Source organism: Carcharhinus amblyrhynchos, chromosome 34 (genome assembly GCF_965287045.1).
Source record: "Carcharhinus amblyrhynchos chromosome 34, sCarAmb.v2.hapA, whole genome shotgun sequence".
In the NCBI taxonomy this organism is placed as follows: domain Eukaryota; kingdom Metazoa; phylum Chordata; class Chondrichthyes; order Carcharhiniformes; family Carcharhinidae; genus Carcharhinus; species Carcharhinus amblyrhynchos.
In genome coordinates this window covers 10,875,007-10,902,722 of record NC_137357.1, presented here as the reverse complement: position 1 = coordinate 10,902,722, position 27,716 = coordinate 10,875,007, and the positions used below count along the sequence as shown (strand labels likewise).

At 43.5% G+C, this 27,716-nt stretch overlaps 1 protein-coding gene across 50 annotated transcripts in view; it reads left to right on the top strand.

Annotated features, from left to right (window-relative positions):
- Positions 1-27,716, top strand: part of LOC145361429 (calcium/calmodulin-dependent protein kinase type II subunit beta) — a 268,939-nt gene that overhangs the window by 108,958 nt on the left and 132,265 nt on the right. For all 50 annotated transcript variants that reach the window (XM_080217228.1, XM_080217224.1, XM_080217219.1 and 47 more), the window contains exon 4: positions 20,364-20,418. In XM_080217228.1, coding sequence (XP_080073354.1) covers positions 20,364-20,418 — 55 coding nt within the window. The remainder of the gene's footprint in view (positions 1-20,363; positions 20,419-27,716) is intronic.

Sequence of the window (27,716 nt, the reverse complement as noted above, 5' to 3'; positions counted from 1 at the left end):
GAACAAAAAGAGATTTCGCCCATAAGAGCGCAAGAACTAGGAGCAGGAGTCGGCCCTCTGGCCCCTTGAGCCTGCTCCGCCATTCAGTAAGATCATGGCTGATCTTTTCGTGGACTCAGCTCCATCTAGCTGCCTGCTCACCAGAACCTTTAATTCCTTTACTGTTCAAAAATTTATCTATCCTTGCCTTAAAAACATTCAATGAGGTAGCCTCAACTACTTCACTGGGCAGGGAATTCCACAGATTCACAACCCTTTGTGTGAAGAAGTTCTCAACTCCGTCCTAAATCTGCTCCCCCTTGTTTTGAGGCTATGCCCCCCAGTTCGAGGTTCATCCACCAGTGGAAACAGCTTTTCCCTGCTTCTATCTTATCTATTCCGTTCATAATCTTATCCTCCAGGGCCAAAATATCCTTGCGCAGGTGCGGCGCCCAAAACTGCACACAGTACTCCAGCTGCGGCCTCACCAATGCCCTATACAGCTGCAGCAAGACCTCCCTACTTTTATATTCAATCCCCCTCGCTATGAAGGCCAGCATCCCATTCGCCTTCCTGACCACCTGCTGCACCTGCAAGCTGGGTTTTTGCGACTCATGCACAAGGACCCCGAGGTCCCTCTGCACCGTCGCCTGCTGCAGATTTTCGCCACGTAAGTAATAGTCCTTCCTACCATTCTTCCTACCAAAGTGGACCACCTCACACTTGCCAACATTAAATTCCATTTGCCATTTCCTGGCCCATTCGCCCAGCCTATCTAGATCCTTCTGCAGACTCTCCACACCCTCCGCACAATTTGCCTTTCCCCCAATCTTGGTGTCATCAGCAAATTTCGACACCCTGCACTCGGTTCCCTCCTCCAGATCATCTATATAAATGGTAAATAGCTGAGGCCCCAGCACCGACCCCTGGGGCACCCCACTAGTCACCAACCGCCAATCCGAATAGCACCCATTGACCCCCACTCTCTGCCTCCTATTTGACAACCAATCCTCTATCCACGCTAACACCCTACCCCCAACTCCATGTCCCCTGACCTTCTGCAATAACCTTTTGTGGGGAGTGCAGAGGAGGTTTACTAGGCTGATACCGGAGTTGAGGGGATTGAGCTATGAGGAGAGGCTGAATAAACTAGGCTTGTACTCGTTAGAGTTTAGAAGAATGAGGGGAGATCTCATTGAGACGTATAAGATGATGAATGGGATGGATAGGATAGAGGTGGAGAGACTCTTCCCGCTCAAAAAAGACAGTCGGACTCGGGGGCACAGCCTCAAGATAAAGGGGAGGCGGTTTAGAACGGAGTTGAGGAGGAACTTCTTCACTCAAAGGGTGGTGAATCTCTGGAATTCTCTGCCCGTTGAAGTGGTGGAGGCTGCCTCGCTAAATATTTTTAAGAAGCGGGTTGATGGGTTCTTGATAAGAGAGGGGATTAAGGGTTATGGGGAGAGGGCGGGAAAGTGGAACTGAGCCACAACAGATCAGCCATGATCTTATTGAATGGCGGGGCAGGCTCGAAGGGCTAGATGGCCTACTCCTGCTCCTATTTCTTATGTTCTTATGTTCTTATAATCTCATATGTTTCTATAAGATCTCCCCTCATTCTTCTGAATTCCTATGAGTATAGCCCCAGTCTACTCAGTCTGTCCTCATAAGCCAACGCTCTCAACTCTGGAATCAACCTAGTGAATCCCTCCAGTGCCAGTATATACTTCCTCAAGTAAGGAGACCAAAACTGTACACAGGTGTGGCCTCACCAACACATTATACAGCTGCAAGATAATCTCATTGTTTTTAAGCTCCATCCCTTTAGCAATGAAAAACAAAATTCCATTTGCCTTCTCAATTACCTGCTGCACCTGCAAACCAACAACTTGAGATTCCTGCACAAGGACACCCAGTTCCCTCTGCACAGCAGCATACTGCGATTTCTTACCATTTAAATAATAGTCCATTTTGCTGTTATTCCTACTAAATTAGATGTTCTCATATTTGCCAACATTGTACTTCACTTGCCAGACCCTCGCCCACTCCCTTAGATTATCCACGTCCCTTCACAGACTGTCAACATCCTCTGTATGCTTTGCTCTTCCACCCACCTGAGTTCATCTGCGAATTTTGATACACTATACTTGGTCCCCAGCTCAAAGTCATTTATGTAAATTATAAAGAATTACAATTCCAACACTGATCCCTGAGGCACACCACTAGTCACACTGATTGCCAACCAGAAAAACACCCATTTACCCCCAGTCTTTGCTTTCTGTTAGTTTACCAGTTTTCTATCCATGCTCATACATTAGCCGTAACACTGTGCATCTTTATCTTATGTGGTGGTCTTTGGTGCGGCACCTTGTCAAATGCCTTCTGGAAATCCAGGTACACCATTGTTCCCCATTGTCCATTGCACATGTTATGTTCTTGAAGAATTCCACCAAATTAGTCAAACATGACATGCCCTTCATAAAACATGCCGCATCTTACCAGTGGGACAACTGATATCCAGATGTCTCGCTATTTCTTCCTTATTGATAGATTGAAGCATTTTCCCTACTGGAGAAGTTCAGCTAACTGGCCTATTTACCTGCTTTTTGTCTACCTCCTTTTATAAACAGTAGCGTCACATTTGCTGTTTTCCAGTCTGCGGGAACTGCCCCAGAGTCCAGCAAATTTTGGTAAATTACCACAAGTGCATTTGCTATTTCTCCCGCCATCTCTTTGAGTACCCTGGGATGCATTTCCATCAGAACCAGAGACTTGTTTACCTTTAGCCCTATTAACTTGCTCAACGCTATCTCTTTCGTGATAATACTTTCTAGGTTCATGTCTGCCATAGCCTTCCTGACATCAATTTTTGGCATGTTATTTGTGTCTTCCACTGTGAAGACTGACACAAAATACCTGTTCAATGCCATGTTCCTGGGTGCATGCCTTCATGGATTAATAGCTTACAGTTGTCATGCTTGATGCCCATCAGAGATACTCAGGCCTGACTCCTGACATGCTAAGGCCAAGTTAGATTTGTAATAGAAGGCCAGCAATTGGCCTTTGAACTTCAAGGTTAGGAAGGGGAAAGCAGCATAGGGTTATTTCACGTCATGTTTCTTCCTTGGTCTTCACATTTGTGGAGGGTGGTATGGATGACTTTGCTGGAGTGGCCATCCTTCTTTGAGCAGAGATTATGGTCATTGCCAGGCCCTTTGCATGTGGGGAATACCATAGCTGTCACCTTGCCCTCATCAGCCACACACTTTGAGTGGATAATAATTTAGATTAGGACCTCTGACCCATTTTTCTGGTTTCTATCTCTCGGCTGCAGTCTCTGAAACAAATTGTTGCTGCCATCCTATTCATTCATGGAACAGAATGTTGGAACTCGAAGCAGATGCATGCCTGCAAAAAGCAATACTGTGGCCAAATTAATGCTGAGGATCACCATTAAACAAATAGGTTATTTAATCATGTTTTTTGTAAATAAACTATCTCCTCTGATAGAGGATGTTGAAAATCCAATGGTTATTCTTGTGAGATTGTTCATTATAGGTGTGAAAAGCTCCTGATGTTTGGAACAGTTAATAATACTGGAGCAGCAGTATTTAAGTAGCCCACGCTCAAAGCCTCTACAGCTACTCTCTGTGGTGCTGACAGCAGCTCGCCCACACAGTTCTTGAAGGAACAAACACAAAACCCACCAGAGCTGTCCTTGCAGGATTTAGCTCTAATTTCATACTTGAGCTGATGAATAAAACGCCAGATCTTTCAACACAATTTGACACTTTAAAGGGTTTGCATCTTAATTCAAATTGGTTTATATATTCTGAAGCAAATAGCATGAGGAAGTTCATTCTGCACATTTCTATTTCCTTGTGTTGCACTATTATTTTGGAAAAGAGAATGCTAATAATGTTTTGGGATGTTAATACAAGGTTGTCAAAATAATGCAGTGCCCTTGTTTAAAACAAAATGCTGAGTGACAAACTGAACTGAGAAGGAACTGTGTCCCTTTGGGATTTCCATTAACTGTACCATTCCAGCTTGACCAAATGTGATAGGTTGCTAGTCGATCGGCTGAAGTGCCTTCAACATCCAAGCTTATGCGACGTGAGTGCAAACTCTTGCACTCTGTTTTCTCACACTGACAGTAGTAACTTTGGAAAGTCACTCATCTATTTACATAACAAAACATTATAATTGGTGGATGCACTATTCCTCCCCATTCATTCCTGAGACCCATTGCACTTTGCTCGTGAGATTATTGAACAAGTTGAATGGTACCCCCATTCAAAGAATCTAAGAATTCTCCACAGTACAGAAGGAGACCATTGAGTCTGTACCAACCAGAATCCCACGCAGGCCCTATTCCCACATATTCACTCTGCTAATCCCCTTCAAACTTGGGTCAATTTACCATGGCCAGTCAACCTAACTGGACTGGGAGGAAACCGGGGCACCCAGAGGGAATCCTTGCAGATACGGAGAGCAAGTGACCTGAGGCTGGAATCGAACCTGGGTCCATTGTGCTGTGAGGCAGCAGTAATAACTGCTGTGCTGTGTTAGTGATTGAGTGTATTAGTGTGTTGTGATTGAGTCTTAGGATTGGTGAGTTCAGTGTGGTAGAGCATGGAGCAGCAGGAATTGGTCAGCAGAATATTTGGCAGCAACAGAGGGTGCCCAGACTACATGGCAAGGTTGTCAGGTAAATTCCGGTGGCAGCATGTGTTTCATGTTGGACTTGTGCCTGATGGAGGCCCCTTCCTGCATGGTACGAGCTGCCTTCATGTTATTTTCATTCACTAATGGGACATGGGCATCGCTGGCTAGCCACCATTTATTGTCCATCCGAGTTGCTAGAAGGCAGTTGAGAACCAACCATATTGCTATGGGTCTGGAGTCACATGTAGGCCAGACCAGGTAAGAACAGCAGATTTCCTTCCTTAAAGGGCATTCGTGAACCAGATGGGTTTTTCCGACAATCAGCAATGACTTCATGGTCATAAGCAAATTCCTAATTCCAGATATTTTTTAAAAATCAAATTTCCTTAACTGCCGTGGAGGATTCAAACCTGGGCCCCCAGAACATTAACTGAGTTTCTGGGTTAATAGTTTACTGATAACACCACAAGGCCATCGCTTCCTCTATGATCCACTGTCTTCCTGATGGTGATTTCCTACTCTCCCCCACTCACCACTGAATCCAGCTCAAGCCTTGATTGACGTTGGGAATGTTGGAGTAGTAATCGCTGCCCCCAGTGACATTACTGTGATCAGAGCGCTGCTGGCCATAGGACAATGATGTAAGAAGCTGGACTTCCCTCCAGATTGGGGAAAGAATCTCAGCCTTACTCCAGCAGGTGTAGGCTCACCCCTGACTTTTGAACTACAGTCAGGCAACTGACAAAATTCCACCTGTTGACCTCCCAAGTTCTCAAGCGTCTGCCCAGCAGAAACAGATACTCGGCATCTGTCCTGTTGAGCACCTTCAGACTGACAGTTCATTGTCATTACCTCTTTTGAGGAAGGAATTATCCAGCAAGGAGCAGAATAGGTCAACACCATGATATTTCGCTTCCAGGACTCAAATTACTGTTTAACCCAATCAGGGTGAGATCCTTCAGTGTTTCAGGTTTGAAGAACGAAATCATCACGAGTAGTTTGAGCCCAGTGTGCCAGTTTCCATAGCAAATGATGGCACTCGTTATGCAATGTCAGATTGAGAGGACGCAGAGACAACTTGAGCAGGAGAGAAGATTCATACTGAGGAAAAATGTTTGTCATGTTAAGTTTTGATTGGCAGAATTGAAAGGGCAGTTTTCTTTTCGTGTGTAGCCCAACTTGACCGATTCAAATGCTGAGTGTTAAAGATGGTCCACTTCTCTATGCTTCAATTGGTAGATGTCAGTTGGGTCATGTCACCTGACCACCAAACTCTAATAACAGTCACCAGTCCAATATTCAAAAATGTTCAGATGAAACTGAGAACTATTTGCAGTCCATAATATTGCAACAATAAGAAGTCTCACAACACCAGGTTAAAGTCCAACAGGTTTATTTGGGTCACAAGCTCTTGGAGCACTGCAAAAGCACAGTGCTTCAAAAGTTTGTGCTCCGAAATAAACCTGTTGGTCTTTAACCTGGTGTTGTGAGATTTCTCAGTCTGCCCACCTCAGGCATCTACACATCATAATATTGTAAAGTAGAGAAAGATACAGCACAAAAGAAAGCTCATTGTGCCTGTATGAGCACTTTGAGAGAGTTATCCAATTAGTCCCACATCTCAGTTCTTTCCTTACAGCTCTGCAAATCTTCAGTAAAGTAGTGTTTTCTTTTGGGTTTGCTGAATCTGCACATGTTCTGGTGGTTAATCTGTAATCGTAGATATGATTTCAAGATCTTTATTGGCCAATTAAACATGTCATTTCACAACCAATAGCATTGCAGTATCAGTAGTTGTAAAATCAAATGGAACAAGTCAGGCTTTGGCCTATTCTAACACATTTCTCAGTTGCTACTTCATTCAAACCTGGTTTATCATAACCTCAGGATTATACAAATCCTTAGTAACACCATAAGTGACCAGAAGTAGTACTATTGTGTTCACAGTATTCACCATTGTGCCAAATTTGGAAGCCTGACAAGTGTGCACTGAATTGAATTCCTCCCTGATCTGCCCACTGAGATATGTGCTGGGGAATGGTTTGGCCATGTGGGAAATGGAGTGACTTCCTCAGTGATCCATGAAGGCTTGCACAGAATTTTTCAGTGAGGACCCTCCTGCTGTTTTGAGGGGCTGCTCACCCATGAGCTTGCAGGATTTATCCTCTGCTGTTCATCATTACCCATGGTGCTGTGATAGCGGCAGAACGCCGAAAGCTAATTCAACCATGGGGAATTTGTAAAGTGATCAGATTCACCTGTTGCCAGATTCATCATTTTAAAAACCTCCACTGTGTCACCTGTGATTTCTTGTGTAGGAGACTATTCCATCTTGGCTGATGTTTTTGTGTTTGAATTCAACATATCTAATCTAGTAGAACTGAGTGTACTGATTAATTAGATCATGAATGAAACAACAACAAATGAGACAGTGTTGGACATGGCAGGTTTTATTGTGCAGAAATGGGTTGATGGAATCACCTAAGTGCCTGAATGAATTGTGCTTCAGTAGGCAAAGTGATAGATGCCAATTCCATGGCAACTGATTGAAAGCTCTTGTGCTTCAGAAGCAACTGTTGTCTGTTACCTTAGTAACTAAGCATCCTGGGTTGAGCCTGACTATTGAGAGGCACTAATTTAGCCATTTAGGACTGAGATGAGAAGAAATGTCTTCTTGTTTAGATTGTGAATTTGATGCATTCTCTACCTCAGAAGGTTAAGCTGCTTTGTCATTGACTATATTCAAGACAGAGCTAGGTAGATTTTTGATTTGATTTGATAATTCTTCCCAAGAACTGGAACAGGCAGGATGGGCCGAATGATCACCTTCTTATCTGTTTTAGTCTGTGCTTCTAAGAGTCTGGTTGAAGTCTTCAAAGGGACAGTAAGCAAGCAAAGTTCACAGCATGGAATGTAGCTATTTGTCTCATAATAACAATGTTGGTTAAACCAATTGAGCACATCACTGCTTGTTGTCTTGTCCAACTCTTTTTTTTGTGACTCTATGTTTTGGTTAACAAAATCTTGTTTTTTGTGACTGCAATCTTGCCACATTTTGGACTCCAATTAATGGTTGATGGTCTTATGTGTCTTGCATTGGCAACTGGAAAATCTGTCAAGGGCGTTTTTTCTGTTTACAAATTTTGCGGGGAGACATTAATGAGGTCCTTGGATTAATAATCCAAAGACCCAGGCTAATCCTCAAGGGGCACATGTTCAAATCACACAATTAATGACAAAACTCAAATTGCAAGCTACACCATGAAACTATCATCAGCTATGGGAAAAAAAACCCATCTGGTTCATTAATTCCCTTCAGGGAAAGCTATCTGCTCCCCTTATCTGGTCAGGCTGACATGTGACTCCAGATCCAAAGCAATGACTGCCCATTTCCCATCAATAGATACATTTTAAGGTAAATACTACAGGGAAAGTTTGCTGGTTGAGGAGAACCACCTGCTTTTCCTTGATTTGTGCCACATCAAGAAAGGACAAAGGCACTAGATACTGCAAAGGCTTTGACCCTGATAATATTCCATGATGAGTACTGAAGCAGTTCCAGTACAGCTACAACTAAGCTGTAGCAATGTCAAAAATTGCCCACGTATGTCCTGTAAAGAACTAATAATGTATCACTCCATCAGTGTACTCTCAATCATCAGTAAAGCGACAGAAGGGGTCATGAAAAGTACCATTAAGTGGCACTTAGTTGCCAATATCCTGTTCACTGATGCTCAATTCAGGTTCCACCCAGAGTCGTTTGGCTCCTGACTTTATTGCAGCCTTGGATCAAAAATGAACAGAAACACTGAACTCCAGAGGTGAGTGACTGCCCTTGAGCCTTTAGGGCACTGGAACCGAGGTTCAATTCCTGCTTCAGGTCACTGTCTGTTTGGAGTTTTCACATTCTCCTCATATCTGCGTGGGTTTCTTCCGGGTGCTGTGGTTTACTCCCACGTTCCAAAGATGTGCAGGTTAGGTTGATTGGCCATGCTAAATTGCCCCTGGTGCCAGGGGGACGAGCAGGGTAAATGTATGGGGTTACGGCCATAGGGTCTGGACGGTATTGTGATCAATGCAGACTTGATGGGCCAAATGGTCTCCTTCTACATTGTCTGGATTCTATGAGATCAAGGCCACATTTGATTTAGTGTGGTGTCAAGCAGCCCGAACAAAACTGGAGTCGATGGGAATCATGGGGAAAGCTCTCCATTAGTTGGAGGCAGACCTAGCACAAAGGAAGATGGTTGTGGGTATGCAAGATGTTTTCAGAAACTCACAAAGTATCCCTTGACAGCATCTTCTAAACCTGTGACTTCTACCACCGAGAAGGATAACGGCAGCAGGCGCACCATTACTGAGAAGTTCCCCTTTGAGCTACATAGTTAGCAAATCCCCATGCTTACATGCTTGTACGTGTTAACAGTCCCCAAACCGCAGCTTCCACAGAGAGAAAGCAAGTGACCTCAGTCATTGGAGCAAAATCCTATTATCCCTTTCTAATTGTGGATGTTCCTACTGCGCAGGTATCGCAGTGCTTTAAGGCAGCAGCACACCATCACCACCTCGAGGACAATTAGGGATGGTGAATAAATTCTAGCCTAACCAGTGAGGCCCACATCCATGAATGAATAAATGAGTTTTCTTTCAAGACTCACCTGAACCAGATATGGAGACAGAATGACCACCTGTTTCACATTACATTTGTGTGATAATACTGTGCCTTTAAGAAATGTATTTTTATCATGTTTCTTGTAAGGGGGTGTATTTAACATTCAACTCTGTTGACACAGTGCTGATTTGTCTGCACACGGTAGTTCTCATGCTAAGAATGCAAGATACTGATTGACGATGGCTCGGGATATGTTTGTTTTAATCTGAGTTGATGCATTTTTGTTTGTTTTGGTTTTCCCCTTCTGGTTTCAAAATAGGGTTTTGATTAAGTTGACTGACAGGCAGATTCATGTGAATGGGGGGAGCTAATCTTACAGGGAAAACACGCAGTTCTCTTAAATTTTAGACAGTCAGTTTCTGCCTGGTCCTAATTGAAATAAGGGTTTGCTTTCTTCCTCTCTCTCTGTGGAGGCTGCTGTTTGGGGCTGTTACAGACAGGTGTCTGTCTCTCTGTCTCTTCACTCTCCAGGTGTCCTAAGGCTCAGGGACTGTTAACAAGTACAAGCATGCAAGCCTGGGGGTTTGATAACCGATTTTGAAGAAGCCTTTAAGTTTAGAAGAAGAAGATTGCCTGAATTGAAGCTAATAGCGATAAGTTAGCAGTTAAGAACTGTATTTTGTCATGTTTAAGTATTTTAGTTGGTAAAAGTGAAGCTAAATCATTCATTATAGTTAACCTGTGTTGTTAAATAAAGCTTGTTTTGATGAAAGCTTCCGAGTCTGTCAATACAATCACACCTGGAGTGAAACACTTTCTTGCCATGCTAATGCCAAATAGAAAAACTTTTGGGATCTCGTTGGGCTTCATAATATGCTTTAAAATAACAACAATAATAGTAGGAGGGATTATTATTTAAAAGGCGAAAAGCTGCAGCATGCTTCAGTGCAGAGGGACCTGGGAGTCCTTGTGCACGAGTTGCAAAAACCCAGTCTGCAGGTGCAGCAGGTGATCAAGAAGGCGAATGGAATGCTGGCCTTCATAGCGAGGGGGATAGAATATAAAAGCAGGGAGGTCTTGCTGCAACTGTACAGGGCACTGGTGAGGCCGCAGCTCGAGTACTGTGTGCAGTTTTGGTTGCCGCACTTGCACAAGGATATATTGGCCTTGGAGGGAGTGCAGAGGAGGTTCACTGGGCTGATACCGGAGATGAGCGGTTGGCCTATGAAGAGAGGCTAAATAGTCTGGGTCTGTACTCATTGGAGTTTAGAAGGATGGGGGGGATCTTATAGAGACATATAAGATAATCAAGGGGATGGATAGGGTAGAGGTAGAGAGATTCTTCCCGCTTATAAAGGATAGCAGGACTAGGGGACACAGCCTCAAGATAAAAGGGGGGCAGTTTAGATCGGAGTTGAGGAGGAACTTCTTCACTCAAAGGGTGGTGAATCTCTGGAATTGTCTGCCCATTGAAGTGGTGGAGGCTACCTCGCTGAATATATTTAAGTCATGGTAGATAGGTTTTTGACAGACAAGGGAATTAAGGGTGATGGGGAGAGAGCGGGAAAGTGGAATTGATCCACTTCAGATCAGCCATGATCTTATTGAATGGCGGGGCAGGCTTGAAGGGCTAGATGGCCTACTCCTGCTCCTATTTCTTATGTTCTTTGGGGTTTCTGCTCTGGTACCAGAACACAACAGCCCCTCAGTACAGCTTCAAAGAGCAGCCTCCATTATATAATAATTTGAAGATTTGGAGTGAATTTGAATCCACACTCAAGATCAGAGTAAAATTATGAAAGCTGAAATCTGATGACATTCTTTCCGTTGTCCAGCACTGTTTCTGTTTTTTTTTTGAAGCAATAACTTCCCAATTACCAACAGACACAAACTTTTTCCAAGTGTAAAGTATCCAGCATAAATGACCAAAGATGGTTCTCAGTTAATGGTGATAATGCCGGAAGTATTTGAATCCTGGGTACATTGCCAAGGTTTATATTGCTCCCCATGTTATCGGTGAATTTCAGATCACTTTAGCAAAGATCTTGACTGTTGGCTAAATGGCCAACTTGTGTGCCACAAACCTGAATGGTTTCCTTTTGTTTTAAAAGCTTTCATAGACCTTTAAGACATCAAGGATGTCCTGGTAGCTAGCTTGCTTTAAGCACCGTGATGATGACAAGAAAACGGATAACCTGCGAGTCTTCCCTCTGTGTGCAGCTAAAGTTTGTGAATGCCCATGAGCTGAGTGTTGAGCTTTTTTGTGCAGATAGGGAGACATATTTCTACACGAAAATGGCGGGCGTCTTTTTATGCATTCTGTACGAACCCTGCTTGAACTTTACAGTTCAGCTACAGAGCCATTCTGTGAGACACAAATCAAATCAATTTAGCATAATTGTTCCAATGGTAGCGAAGTGACATTTCCCTGTGACAACACACTACCTGTTGTTTGTGATGAATGTATGTTTCGTCTGAGGAAGCATTGAATGCAGTCTTAAGCTTGCTTGCATAAAGTTGATGTTGGATGGAAATTAGAAGAGATTAATTTAACTTTCTTTTAACTTTACGTCACTGATTTAAATTTACCCATCTTCCTGAATCCTAATTATCCTGAAGTCTCAGGAAACTAGGAGCGTAGCTGAAAATATTCCTTCTCTACATTCTGTCTTTGGGGACAGTGGCAGTCCACCAAACCCAGTCTCTCGTGAGAAGGAGATGAAATATAGGGATGGCAACTTTGATTTTTTTATCCATCTCAACTGATGAGCAGTGAAGGCTATTGAGCCACACACAGCTCCTCAACTATCCATTACCAGTTGATAAGCACCTTGTGATGATCTGCTAAGCTGAGCAACTTGCTGGAGAAAACCTGCTAAGACACCAGCTTGCCAACATCTTTGTTACCTGCATCCTATCTTACATAAGTTCCAACATATCTTTCATCCCATTTCAAATTCCTTGCCTAGCTCCACATTTCCCAGCGCAGCCTCAATGTTTAAGCAATTGTAATCTGAGACCCCTTCCACCATCCCCCATTCCACCTCACCCTCCTTTCAGACATTGCTGTCCCTGTACTAGAAGAGGTTTTCATTGATGGTGAGACATTCTATCTACTCTTGAAAAACTAACAAACGTCTTGAAACATTGAGGTCAATTTTTAATAGCTCCACAAAATATATACGACATGCAGTATAAAACATACTTAAAACAGCTACACAATGGACAAAATAGATTGGGTCCCTGACATTCCTGTATGCTGGATGGGCAACACAATGCTTAGCACTGCTGCCTCACAGCACCAGGGACCCAGGTTCAATTCTGGCCTTAGTTGACTGTCTTCGTGGGGTTTGCACTCCAGTGCTCCGGTTTCCTCCTGCAATCCGAAGATGTGCAGATTGGCTATGGCCAATCCACCTAATGAGCGGGGATAGAGGATAGATATTCTGAGTTAATGGTGATAATGCTGGAAATATTTGAATCCAGGATACGTTGCCAAGGTTTATATTGCTCCCCACATTATCGGTGATTTTCAGATCCCTTTAACAAAGATCTTGACTGTTGGCTAAATTGCCAACTTCTGTGCCATTTCTGAATGGTTTCCTTTCCTTTTAAAGGTAGACCCTTTTAAACAGCAAGGATGTCCTGGTAGCTAGCTTGCTTTAAATACTGTGATGATGAAAAGTGCTCTTTTTGAAGGTCACGCAGACTTGATGGGCCGAATAACTGTCTCCTGCCCTGTAGGGACTTCTGAACTCACGATTAAATCCGATAGAACACTGAACTTTCCAATTCACTATATAGCTACAGTTCACCACTTTGACACCTTTCTTACACCTGTTCTGTGACTAGCGCTGTTTCTTCTACTTTACGTAATTGGACCAAATGTTGCCTGCCTACATTTATCTCAGTGAGAAATAAGAGCAGAAGTGGACCATTTGGTATTCCTAGCCTGCTCTGACATTCATTTCTGATCATGGGTGATCTGATCCTCGTTGCATTTAATCGCTGCTTATCCATGAACTTTTGTCAACCATAAATACTTTGTCATCTCTCAATTAATTATATAAATTGAGTAATTTTCTATTTATTTAAATGGGTGAAAATATCTTATTCAGCATTTTCTGGGGCTCCTTATCTTGGCTGATTTGACAGATTGCTCTAATTTTGATGTTATCAGTTCTGTTCTCAAGTTTCATACTGTAATGAAGAATAGGTGATTGCTGCTCTCTTGCACATTAAGGGGAGATAGTGGTGCTGTCACAAGCGTTCTAGAAGTCTGGACTCATGTTCTGAGGTCATTTTTCTTCAATTGAAGACTCCATTCTCAAAGTTACAAAGTCAGTGCTCAAGAGTGACCATGCAAAAACACATCCATTTCTTGCTTGCTCCAAAAACCAAATTCAAATTCCAGTTGAATTCAATTCAAGGCCCCCACAGGGGAGACAAACAAGATCCAAGCTGACAAAATAAGACGTTGCACCCATCTTGGGCTTTATCTGACACATGGAGATTTTCTGGCTTTGCTCAACCCAAAAAACCAAAAAATCCCACCTGAGATTGTCAAACTTTTTAAATTTTTGAGTTTTTTTCATCTTTCCTGCCACTTAGTTGAGCAGTTTGTATAACTGAAGGTTATAGAGTACAAAAGCAAGGAGGTAATGTGGAAGTTGCCATGAATTGTTTCATTCTTTGCAATCTCAGTGGATAATACTGTTGCCAGACTCTTTCAGCAGCAAGATGTTGGTGCGCATTTGGTGGTGGTGGTGAGTAACTATTTTAAATTAAATTGTCGAGAGACTTAAAATCATCATCTGATGTCAAATCGTTCACATTCACATCCTGTTCTAGGAACATTATTTTACAGTGTGAATTCCACAGAGCCATGAGAAACCCCATACACTGCTCCCCATACAATATCGCAAATTATTTTTAGAACATGTTTTTTTTTCTCCCACAATTGGTTCACTTGCAGACTTGCAAATCGACTTTGAATTCCGCTCTCCATACTGTTGTGTCTTTCACTTTGTGAGGCTCAGCATTGCTAGATGTTGTTGATAAAGAATGAGTCGTGGAAGATTGTTGGGTGGAGTTGTTCCCAATGCGAGCCTTGCAGAATGGTATCTCGAATTGGCTTTGGATTGCAGTGTGACTGAGCAGTGAAGCATGCATTGCCCGAGTGTTTACTCGCTTGCCAACATCTTGAACTGTGAAGTTTGTTCTCGATGAAATGGTTCTTACTCATCTCGAGAAAAAAATGAACCGGTTTTATGCTTTAAATTGTGCTCATTAGGTTTATTATTTAATTGAAGAGGGTGTCTCATCACCAGCACGTCAAGCTGTCCCAAGCAAATTCAAACCTCATTCTTGTTTTCAAATCCTGACATGGTCTTGCCCTCTCCCTCTCTCTGTAACTGCTCCAACCAAACAACAATTATTGAGATATCTGTGCTTCTCCAATTCTGACATCTTGCAGAAATCTGACTTGAATCACTCCCCTCTCCGATCCCTCACCCCCCCCCAATGGCAGCCGTGCCTACAGCTGCCTAGATCCTCAACTTCGATTTCTTTCTTAAAAGTCTCTGCCTCTCTAACTCTCCTCCTTTCAGTCACTGCTTCAAAGTTACCTCTTTGACCAAACGTTTGGTCTTCTGTTCTCATACTTCCTTCCACAACTTGATGTCAACGTTTCTCGCAAGTGCTCCAGTGGAGCACCTGAGCACTTGTCAGAACTTGAACTTCCAATATAAATACATAAATCTTACTGGTTATATTTCTAGTCAACTTGTAGCAAACGCTAATGATCAGCAAGGTAACCCAGAAGTCAGTTCCATCTTATAGAAACATATAAGACTTTGAAGGGAATAGATAAAATAGAAGCAGGGATGTTGTTTCCACTGGCAGATGAAACTAGAAATAGGGGGCATGGCCTCAAAATAAGATGGAGCAGATTTAGGATTGAGTTGAGAAGGAACTTCTTCACTCAGAGTTGTGAATCTGTGGAATTCCCTGCCCCAGTGAAGCAGTTGAGGCTACCTTGTTGAACGTTTAGAAGGCAAGGATAGTTACATTTTTGAACAGGAAAGGAATTGAGGTGAGTGGCAGCGAAGTGGAGCTAAGTCCATGAAAAGATCAGCCATGATCTTACTGAATGGTGGAGCAGGCTCAAGGGGCCAGATGGCCAACTCCTGCTCCTAATTCTTATGTTCTTTTCTCCATATTGCCAGTTCACTGAGAAATTCCATGAATTCTTGAGAGATTAGATTTCTATTCATACTTGCCAATCTCTGTCTTACTGAATTTGTTAAACTTGTAGCATTGTAACTCTTTGGACAATCACATCATTTTCAACTTGATAATCAAGTTACTTTGAGTGGATGATCCCCATTTCAAACAGAAGAGTCATCATGAAGTGATTGACATATTTGGAGCCTTGACTTTGAATCCAGACAAGAGAGTGAAAGACTTCACAGTAAATTTGGAGGACTCCAGCTTGCTGCTGATACCGACCTCAAATCTGTGGTTAGACTGGACTGTGATCAACTCTTGAGTATGTTCCCTTGATTGACTGTCAGGTAACCCTGACTCTCGAAGGAAATGCCGGGCAACTTCTCATGAAATAAGAATGAGATGACATCGTTTGCTGAAATGAGCAAATTTACTGCTTTGCTAAGGCTGTGCTGACCAGCAGAAAGGCATGCCTGAGATACCATTTCATAAATTTTTGTTTGGTTTAAGCAGCGCAGAATCATGCACATGGAGAGTTAACATCCTTGGGAGCTTGGATGACTAGCTTGACCCCTGTGGGTCTGCAAAATTTGAAGAATGACTTTATTTTACAATTATTAGCACATTTCGTTCAGACATTGAACTTGTACATGTTGGTTGTCATGAACAGTCATGTAATGATGCAAAACAGGCCAAAAAATGTGAATTGTTTGTGAATAACTCTGGGTTGCATTGGAGGGCAATGATGAGTTGTCAATCCCTGACTGGTTTCATGTGGCATTTAATTCAACACTGCCATGTCATCAGTCTCATATATGATGCACTCAAATTACTCTCTATACATTTTATGGCTTGAAAACTCTGTCAGCCCATTTGATTTCAAACTCTGGGACAAGACTCAGCTTCAAGGAATGGAATTTAGGGAAGAACTTTTCAAACGAGGACGGGTAAGGGATTTTCAGGAGGTTGTCATTTTTCTGCAACCTTGTAAACATTTTGTTGATTTGGTACTATTTTCCTGTTGGAGTATGTGATGTCTCAGAGAGCGCTTCCAGGAATCCTTCAAGATTTGCAGAATAAATGGAGGGGGAGTGAAGCCTGTCATTCTTTGCTAGGGCTTGTCCACTGACCAGCCCCTTTTCCTGCCACATACCACAATCACAAGGATTACCACTTGGCAAGGAATTGAAGGAACATTCACTGAACTCTCATTCTCCTCCTCTCCCGCTAATTGTGTATTCCCATAAATGCCACTGTCCTGGGTATGATGTGATCCATTTATTCACTCATGGGCTAAGTTATCTTAGCATGCTGCAGACCTGATACATCATTAAGTTCTGACAATCTGGTTCCTGCCATAAGTCAGTGGTTACATTTGCATTCTTGTCATTTCCAAGGCATTTACAAGCCAGGATGTGAAGTCACAGATGGTACAGATTCTCAAAATACTGCAATGCTGTGTGTCTGAGAGAAACGTGCTGCGCAATTTAGTCATCAACCTTGGATGTTTCTGCACTAGCAAAAATGACCAGAATTCAGTAATCAGGCAACTTTTTAATTACATGTAAAGGAGTGTGTCTTGCTATGTGTATGTGTGCACGCTGGGGTGAGGGGTATAGTGAGATGCAGGAAGGGTGTGGTTATTGTGTTTCTGGGCTTGAAAAGCTATTCAATAAAATGTTACAAAATTTGCAACCATGGGATTGAAGAGAAGGTTGAAATGTGGATACAAAACTGGTTGAGATAGAAAGCAGAGAGTGGCATGTAGCTCGTTACACACTAAAAAAAGAATCTGCAGCAACTTTGGAAAGGGAGTTGGATGCCTTTTGAAAGAGAAAGATCTGCAGTGATGGAGGGAATGAGCAAGATAAGTGCATAGACCTTTTGAAGTTCAGCGCAGGTCTGATGGCATGACCTGCTACAGGTGGGACCTGGGACCATTATTACCTGAATTGCCAGTTTATTGTGAAGGTTGCTGCCGGGACACTGTTGCCCTTGGGCAGTGTAAAAGCTTATTTCCGTTTGTTGTGATGGGGATTTAATTCCCATATTCATACTTAGTGAAGACGCTGAGTTTCAAGTCCACAATTTGCACCTTGACAACATGCTGGAAGGGCTGTGGCAGAACTTGAGGGCCAATATCCTTGCTTGTTTCACAGCTTTTGATTAAGTGAAATTCCTTCTTAAATAAAAAGGTTGTGTCATATTTATCAGTTATTTGCTGGGGATGTGGGGGCTGTGCTGAGATTTGGAGGTGAGGTTCTTTGTGTCTGCCTATTTTTTTGTGAAAGCCAGTGATTTCGTTCTGCATTGCATATTCACCCCTCCCCTCGCTTGATGGATGAGATATAATGTTGAAACCTTCGACAATTTGTCATCATTTCAAGCAGAAATGATTTTTTTCTCCCATTTGCAGCGTTACGAATGATAATTTGGTGCTAAATAGGGAATGTGAGATTGAAGAACTAGGTATTCTCAAGACATTTCCCAATGCAGTCATTTATAAATAGCCATGATTACACTAACTGCTGATATTATATTGGCATTTACATCATTGCACTAAATCTGTATTCCTTCTGCATTGCTGAGTCTGTTTACACGGAGTAGGCTGTCGTAGTTTCTGTTCCGTTTCAGAGCAGTAAAGCCTGGCTGCGGAATACTAATTCCCATCCTCCTCCCCTTCAGCGCAGCCATGCTGTGCTGTTAAATAATTGAAAAGCGCACTGCCAACAGGGCTACACCAACTCCCATCTTCTTTGTGAACCAGGATATGAAAATCCTTTGCTTTTACTGAGCTGTTTGTGGCAAATGTTCCTCAGCACTTTGATGGGCCATTAGGAGGTTTGATGGTGTGCAAGTTTCTTCTGACCTTGGCCCATTTGAAGGGCAAATTGGAAGGCGTTCTGACAGGAATACGTGCATCATCTGTTATCATTTTGGGAATGAGACCGTGTCCATGGAAACGAGAATGTGAATAGTATTTTTTATTGCTTGGTTTTAAGCTGACAGGCACAAAGTGGAGAAAAAAACACAAGCTCGTCTCAAAGTGTTAACCGTGCCTCTGTGGGGAGCCCTCCTGCTTCCCAATTAGAAGGTTGTGAGTTCAAGTCTCACTCCAGAATCTTGAGCATAAAATTCAGCGAAATCATAGCTGAACTTGTGCATCAATTTCACTTTCTTGCTCATTCCCACATCCATTTATTCCGTTTGTGCGCAAAATCTATCAATCTTGGTCTTGTATATGCTGATCAATTGAACACCTACACTCCTCTGCAGAGATAGTGCTGTACTTGTCACTGGACTAGTCATCCAGAGGCCCAGGATACTGCTTTTGGGGGCATGCATTCAAATTCCACCATGGCAGTTGCTCAATTAATAAACCTGGAATATAAAAGCTGGTGACCCTGAAACAATCATTAATTGCCACAATATCTCATCTGGTTCACTAATGTCCTTTAGGGAAGGAAATCTGCCATCCTTACCTGAACAAGCCATGCAGTTCAAGGGCAATTAGGTATGGGCAATAAATGCTGGCGTTGTCAGCGGCACCCACATCCCATGAAAGAATTTTTTAAAAGTTCAGCTGGACAGTGTGTCACTTTGAGTGGTTTGAACTGCATTGTCCAAAGATCAGTTGTTATGCTTCCGGAACCACTCAGGTCCATCTTTGTGAGAAAGGAAAAAAGCAATATGGCAGAAAGGTTCAGCTTCAGTTGCATATTTGGTCAAAGCTGCTGGTTTTCCACTATCTGTGTGCCTTTTGTTTGTTGGCGATTTCATGGTGTGAACGTACCCTTCACTGCCCACTGTTGTTTGGAATTTAGGTTAGTTAGGTCCAGGAATAATAAATTAACCGTAACAGAGTGCAGTACTATTTACAACTTTCAGAAACGTTTGAAAAGCACTGTTGACTTTTGTCTCAGGACGGTTGGAATTCAGTAGTCATGAAGTGCTTCATTTAGATAGTGCCTCAGCAAGATCCCACCTGGAGCACTCCATCCATTTTGCACACTAATCTTGACAAATGTGTTGACCTTGGAAGGGGTGTATTGAAGATGGACCAGAATTGGTCCAGGGCATAAAATGTTAAATTGTGGAAAACAGATCGCATGAACTCAACCTGTATTCACTTGAAACTTAGATGGTTGAGGGGTGTTAAAATAGACGTGTTCAAAATATCAAGTTTTTATTTGAATCAGGATGATACAAAGAAGCTCTTTCCTCTGGCAAGGCAATCCACACAAAGATGATCTTCTCTTAAAATGAGAACTGAATCATTTAGGAACTAAATAAGATGCACATTTCAAACACAAAAGTCGTGAAAATCTGAAATATTGTGGACGCTGAAGTAATTGAAATTTTCAAGGCTGAGATCGATAGAACTTTGCTGGTTCAAGTATCAAGGGATCTGAAGCAATGGCAGGTTTGCAGAGTTGTGATATAAATTGGACATAATTCGTTAGAAAGGGGAAGCATGTTTGAGGGCTGAATGTTACTATTGCTTTTGTGGTAAGTTTGGAAAACATCACCCAGTCAGGAAGATAGTATCATTTATAATTCTGTCATGCATTTTGACAGACTACTGGAATCTACAGTAAGTCTGCAACAAACCAGATATTGAGTTTTTAAAGCCATATTTGAGAACCAGCAGAAGTATTAGCACAATAAATGACCATGAAATTGTTAGGGCCAAGATCACACAGGCTTTTCAAACTTGGACTTATTTTCATGAAGGGCCTCCTCCATTTTGTGTGACAAGAATCAATAGTATTTTTTCTTCAGTAAGTGACAAAGCCTTGTGAGTGTGTGTGGATTGTTCATAAGTCTGATGTTTCAATTACCGGAACTTAACGGAAAATTACTTTTATTTTTTTAGTTCGTCTCCATGACAGCATATCAGAAGAAGGATTTCACTACCTCGTATTTGACTTGTGAGTACTAATTATGAAAATAATTAATGAAAATAATTATGAAAATAATTCTTATTGGAAATAGCAACACATCAATTACAATCCTCAAATATGTGGGTTTTGCCTATTTTATCCTTGGAATCTTGGAAAGAGACTCATTCGGAGACAGGGGACCTGAAAGAGGGAGGAGTGTGGGAGACTGGGTATCTGAGAGGCAGGATGGAAAACCAGGGAAAAAAAGAGAGGGCTATGTGAGAGACTGGTAGCATGAGTAGTCGATGTCACCTTTTCTCACGTTTCGAGGATAAATCACAACAGTCCATACTGCCTTCGAAACATGATTGTGCTTGATTGTAGAAGATGGCTTTTAAAGTAGTGATTGATGTTCATGTCAGAGGTCTGTGTTCCCAGAAGAATTAGTTGGAGTATTCAACCTTCCATAACTTCACAACATGGCAGATGTGATCTGCTGCCTAGAATTTCAAAATGCAGAGCCGAAATGGAATCACTGCTGATGAGCCTTTATCCAGCAATCTGTGGTGCCCCAATTTAGATTTGTGACCAGTTGCACCCTTAAATGGGTTTGCGCAAAAAAGGAAAATCCAGAAGAATCAGACTAAAGGACCTTCTGTAGGCGAGGTTATCCACATGTGGTGATGGAGGGAGAGTGGGGGGGGGGAGGGTGGAAATTTACATTTTGGGAGCTTAACACTACCTAAATGTTTCTGCTGAAGTACCTTTGTGATTTCCAGGCTGTTAATACAGTTTGTCTGTTAATATAATTGTGCACATATCCTATGTTTTTTTTGCTCAAGAAGTCTAACTTATCCAGCACTATTTATCATCACTTGATGTCAATTTCAAGTTTTGAGATGATCCAAACTAAAGTAAACACTGCAGTATAAGGGTATAATTATGTCAGTCCCTAGATAACTGTTAGAAACTGAAGGAACATTTTTGTGCAAGGTTGGAGAATTTCCACTGAAATTGAGTTTCAGTGAAATGGAGTTTTTAAAGATATCTCATTGTGTCTTAGGATTCTCTTTCTATTCAGTGCCTGCACCCCCATCATAGTCTTCATGTGGAAAATACCACAGATAAATAAAGGAACTTTCTGTGTTTTAAGTCTGTATGTAGCATCCTGTGGTGATTTAAGGTTGGGCTGCATCATTCTAATTGCCTATCTTCAATTATTTCAGCAGTTGGAGAGTGGGAATAAAATTGTGTTTTTTTTTCCCCAAGATGTTCCCACCGTCAGAATCAGTTTGTCTCCAGATGCATTATCGGTTAACAACATTTCTTTGACACTGCACCAGAAATGAGGTGAAGGCCTGGCTTCACCTTCTTTGTGAAGAGTACTACCTGGAACAAGCTGTCCCATTTTCCCACGTTGGGGTCAGATACCTCCCACACAAAAATCCAAAATGGAAATTTGAACAGCAGTCCTTGTTTCCACTTTATTGTTTTGTAACTTGGTTGTTGTTACAGCAACAGTTAGAACAATCGAGAGTTCTTATTCTTGTTGGGATTTTTCCATGAACCAGATCCTTGGGCTGGAATCTTCCATCTGTTTACACTGGCGGGATCCTCTGGTCCCGCTGCAGTGAAAGGAGATTTGGCTGAACGCCGAATTCTCCATACTCACTTGCAGCAGCTTAGTCAAGTTATCGTTGTTCTCAGTTATCTTTGTGTTCATCATTCATTTGAGTACAGGTGCAATGATCCCACTGCCTTTGTAAACTGACTGAGCCTGAGTGATCCCAAGGCATTTAACTAAGGCCTGTAAACATTTCTATGTTAGAAGTTCCAGAAAATAATTTTCCATTTTAATTCTGCTGCTTTGTTCTGCTTGAATTTTGTGGGTTTGGAAAATGCTCTTCCTGAATGCTAAGCAATAGGCAAATCTACACCTTGATAGTTGAAAATAGATGGGGATGCAGCTTTAAGCTTTAGTATGTTCCATGCCAGCTGTGTGGCTGCAGAAACCTTTTCAAAACATCTCATTCAAGAATCATCATTTGCACAGCTCAGATCCAAATCCCACTGCAGACTTGAGTTTATAAACTAGGCTGACAGGTCAGTCCAGTACTGAGAGAGCAGCATATTGTTGGAAGCATTGTCCTTCATGTGACATATTTGCATAATAAGTTTCCAGGAGCTCATCATTCAAAGTCTCTTCACCCTGATCCTGTATCAATCCAGAATGTAAATAAAAAATAGATTAACTGTTCATGAAGCCATGGCTGGGGTAAATAGTTGTTACATGTAACGGGAGGTGCAGTGGATATCTCAATACAATTTCTTCTAATTTCAGCACAATGACTGCAGACTATTTTTAAAAGACAAAGACTATTATTTTACATTGCTCAGGTGAGCACTCGTTCAACTCAGAAGCAAGTGAGTTGTGCGAAAAAACATCACGCACGTGTCCTGTGTCAGCATGCACTCGTGGAATATTTCAGTCATCTGGCGTGCTGGAGAGTTGGAAGTGCGCCCGCCAACAATCAAGCAAACAGTTTGCCCATTAAGGGGACAAATAGATGGCAGTTTTACACAGTCCATCTGCTTTTACAGTGGTCTTTATGTTTAAGCTCAATTTTGGGTGGACAAACACTCCAGTCTGAAATAAAATTTAAAAAGCTGTCTGGAGACTGAGGGTTGCGTTTGAATGTGCTGCCAAAATGCTTTGAATAGTTTTCCATTGCAATTTAGTTATCCAGGTCTGCAGTTCCCTGAGACAACTCCGACTGATGCAGCTGTCCCACTGAGGGAGCAGATTAGCAGCACTAGCTCACACCCTCCCCTTTCTGTACGCCTGACCTTCCCAGCACATGTTTCACACTGGTTGACCATTAATTGCCCAGCCAGCATGAAATTGCATCCTGGGGTTGAGAGCAGCCAGAAGCGTTGCCTCCACTTCCCAAATTGTGGCCTCTCCCAACGCTGTGCTCCCTGAGTTGTGGCGCCTCCCACCGCTTTGCTCGCTGAACTATGGCCTTTCCTGCCCTTGTTCCCTGACTTCTGACCTCTGCCCCGCCTGTCCCTGAGTTGTGACCTTTGCCCTGCCTGTCCATGAGTTGTCACCTCTGCCCTCCCAGCTCCCTGAGTTGTCACCTCTGCCCTCCCTGCTCCCCGAGTTGTCACCTCTGCCCTCCCTGCTCCCCGAGTTGTCACCTCTGCCCTCCCTGCTCCCCGAGTTGTCACCTCTGCCCTCCCTGCTCCCCGAGTTGTCACCTCTGCCCTCCCTGCTCCCCGAGTTGTCACCTCTGCCCTCCCTGCTCCCCGAGTTGTCACCTCTGCCCTCCCTGCTCCCCGAGTTGTCACCTCTGCCCTCCCTGCTCCCCGAGTTGCCATCTCTGCCCTCCCTGCTCCCCGAGTTGCCACCTCTGCCCTCCCGGCTCCCCGAGTTGTCACCTCTGCCCTCCCGGCTCCCCGAGTTGTCACCTCTGCCCTCCCTGCTCCCCGAGTTGTCACCTCTGCCCTCCCTGCTCCCCGAGTTGTCACCTCTGCCCTCCCTGCTCCCCGAGTTGTCACCTCTGCCCTCCCTGCTCCCCGAGTTGTCACCTCTGCCCTCCCTGCTCCCCGAGTTGTCACCTCTGCCCTCCCTGCTCCCCGAGTTGCCATCTCTGCCCTCCCTGCTCCCCGAGTTGCCACCTCTGCCCTCCCTGCTCCCCGAGTTGCCACCTCTGCCCTCCCGGCTCCCCGAGTTGCCACCTCTGCCCTCCCGGCTCCCCGAGTTGCCACCTCTGCCCTCCCGGCTCCCCGAGTTGCCACCTCTGCCCTCCCGGCTCCCCGAGTTGCCACCTCTGCCCTCCCGGCTCCCCGAGTTGCCACCTCTGCCCTCCCGGCTCCCCGAGTTGCCACCTCTGCCCTCCCGGCTCCCCGAGTTGCCACCTCTGCCCTCCCGGCTCCCCGAGTTGCCACCTCTGCCCTCCCGGCTCCCCGAGTTGCCACCTCTGCCCTCCCTGCCCCCCGAGTTGCCACCTCTGCCCTCCCTGCCCCCCGAGTTGCCACCTCTGCCCTCCCTGCCCCCCGAGTTGTCACCTCTGCCCTCCCTGCCCCCCGAGTTGTCACCTCTGCCCTCCCTGCCCCCCGAGTTGTCACCTCTGCCCTCCCTGCCCCCCGAGTTGTCACCTCTGCCCTCCCTGCCCCCCGAGTTGTCACCTCTGCCCTCCCTGCCCCCCGAGTTGTGGCTTTCTTCGATCCTCACTCGCCCTCTTGCTACTTCACTCTTGTGGACCATTTTCAGATCCCAATCTGATTCAAAGCTAGAGCTCCAATGTTGAGGAAGTGAGAATCCTGATGGTGTAGAGGGGCTGAACTGCTTCCCTGGCTCGTGAGAAGAGCAGAGGCACGGGAACAATTTTAACAACATTAAAATGGGCTTTCAAAAACTCAGTTAGATTACAGGCTCGCATGATGGCACGGTGGTTAGCATTGCTGCCTCTCAGCGCCAGGGACCCGGGTTCAGTTCTGGCCTCGGGTCACTGTCTGTGTGGAGTTCGCACGTTCTCCCTGTTCCTCCCACAGTCCAAAGGTGTGCGGGTTAGGTGAATTGGCCGTGCTAAATCGCCCCTGAGTGTCAGGGGGATAAGCTTAGGTAAATGCATGGGGTTGTGGGGATAGAGCTCGGGTGAATTGTGGTCAGTGTAAACTTGACCGGCTGATTGGTGACCTCCTGCACTGTAGGGATTCTATGATGGATTCTATGATAGGCCCCATTAATCTGCCGATGTTGCAGTGAGACTACGTTAAACAAGGCCTTATGGTAAAGAAAGGTCTCCTGACTGAAAAAGTATGATAATTGATGTTCCCAAAATTCATAGTTGGAATCAAATTACAAATGGGAAAGAGAAAAAAGATTATTCAAAATGGGAAGCTTCCAATTGGTGGATTGTTGGTCATAGCATGTGTCATTTGGAAATTCACATTTAAATTGTCATTCAAGCTGGAAACTATTTTCAGAGTTGCTCAATCTAAGGTATGCTTGCACCTTGCGTGACAAATTCCACTGCTACTAATGATGGATACAGCCTGGGCAATAACTGACAGCAACAGCTTTCAATTTGATGTGGTTGTTACCTGCCAGAATGCAGAAACCAGGTCTTCAGGAATTTGCTGTTTTGTCAGGAGTTCACCCCTTACGGTGTTACTGTGTGCACGCACAGGGTGAGTGGCCTGTATGCACTGCTGCGAGAAGTAGGGGTTTTTCGAGCTTTTCACCTGTGACACGGTATTTGAATATAGGTCTGATATAAACTCCTGTCTTTAAATACTCCTTGCTATAGTTCAGTCCTCTGGACAATTATGTTCTGATTTCCAATGTATGACATCCACATAACATGTTTGAAGGATGAGCCATATTGATAAATCTGAAAGCTGCTGTGCCTATACTATAATGAATTTATGTTAATTAAGGTCAGGGATGGCAGGTAGTAATGCAGGAAATAATCATCAGCCAGCCCTTCCCTGTAGTTGCAGGTAAGGTTGCAGACCGAATTTTTGAAAGAAACACGGATTGATTCTGCCTGTTGAGTTTGTTTTGGCAGAGGGTCAGATAGGAGGAGTTGCTTTCTGTGCAGAATATAAAGCATCAGGCAGATACACAATCACAAGCTTGCACAGACCCACAAATCTACATCCTTCCCCAACATGCACGCGCGCACACACACACACACACACACACACACATATGAGTACACTTTATAGATGTCTAACTATTTTTACTTTGCATCCACCACTCTAAGTAGGAATGTTGTGCCCAAGAATGGGCTTACAAATAAATATTGAGTCTCACCCATTATTGACCTGGCGAATCAACAGTAACTTTTTTATACCTGGCATTGGTTGCACTGTGTAACCGTGCTTTTTATGCCTGCATCTGACCCGGGCCAATACATGAACTGTGAACGAATATTTTCATCTTGGATGTCTCTGGATTGTTCCTCCAACAGAAATAACCTGCCAGGCATGGGGACAGCAGCCCTGGCTCCCCACAGGAAAATAGCAATTTCGCAGTTCAATTCATCCTTTCCTATTTTAAAGTGTTTTACTTGTTCAGACATTCAATTATAACATCACCATAAAGAACCATATGCTTAACTCTGGGCAATATTGGATCCTTCTGTCTAGTATTTGATCTGTTTCAATGACACTGATAGTGTGCCGAGGAAATTCAAGGCAAGGATAATCTCTTGAGGCACTGGCAGGGCCAGCATACTTTCTGGTAGTGGGAGATGGTTCAAGGCTTCTGCATTTGATATTGTGTTCCTGACAAAAGGTATATTCATAAACAACCAATAAGAGATGCTACTGGGGGGGTGGCTTTTCTTCTCTAAACAAGCCTAGGAAGTGTGTCGGATCAGTAATTACGGTGAAATACCATCTGTAAACATATTGGTGGAATATCTTTATCCCAGATATGCTGGCCAACTCCTCTTGATCCCTGAGTATGCCTTTTCTACATTCGTTAGCATCCTTGAAGCACAGCCAGTGAGTCTTTCGAATTCGTCATTCATTTTATGTGACAGAACTGCTCCAATTCCATAAAGAGATGCATCACAAGTGTGAATGATTTCATTTGAAGAATTGAAATGGACTAAAGTGCAGGATGCAGGGCTTGTCTCATTTGTCCAAAGGCTTTGTTTTGCTGTGTCTTCCAGTACCATTTTTAATAATGCACATAAAGGTGTAAGTGTCTAAAACAAGTTGGGAATCAACCTTCTATAATAATTTACCATTCCAGGAAAAGATTTTAACTCTGACACATTCTTTGGGGCTGATGCTTTTTTAATGACCTTAACTTTATCTTCCATCGGGTGCAACCCTTGTGCATCTACTCCAAAATCGAAGCAAATCATCTTGTTTGCCTTAAAGGTGCTTTTCTCTCTCTTTCTTAATCTTATTCCTACTTCCTGGAATCTTCTCAAAAATAATCTTCTCTAAGTTGGTTAGATACTCCAGTTCCGTGGCTCCTAAATTGGCACATCATCCAACCAGTATCTCAGGTAAATCTAGTAACAGGCTCTCCAATGTGCATTTGAAGATTGCACAAGCCGATGAGACTCCAAGTGACAGTTTGTTGAGCTGCCAAAGGCTATATGTTCAAAGTAATGAAATCCCTGAATGCGTCACAGCTCTTGGTATGGATGACTGATGTCTAACTTTGTGTAAATTAGACCTCCAGTTAGTTTGGTGCACAGGTCCTCCAGTTTTGCTACCTGATTCACCGTTGATAATACTCAAATCTTCTAACTGTCAAAGTTGGTTCTCCACCTTCTCATGTAGTGAATAGGCCATGGATCTTGCTCTGTAGAGTT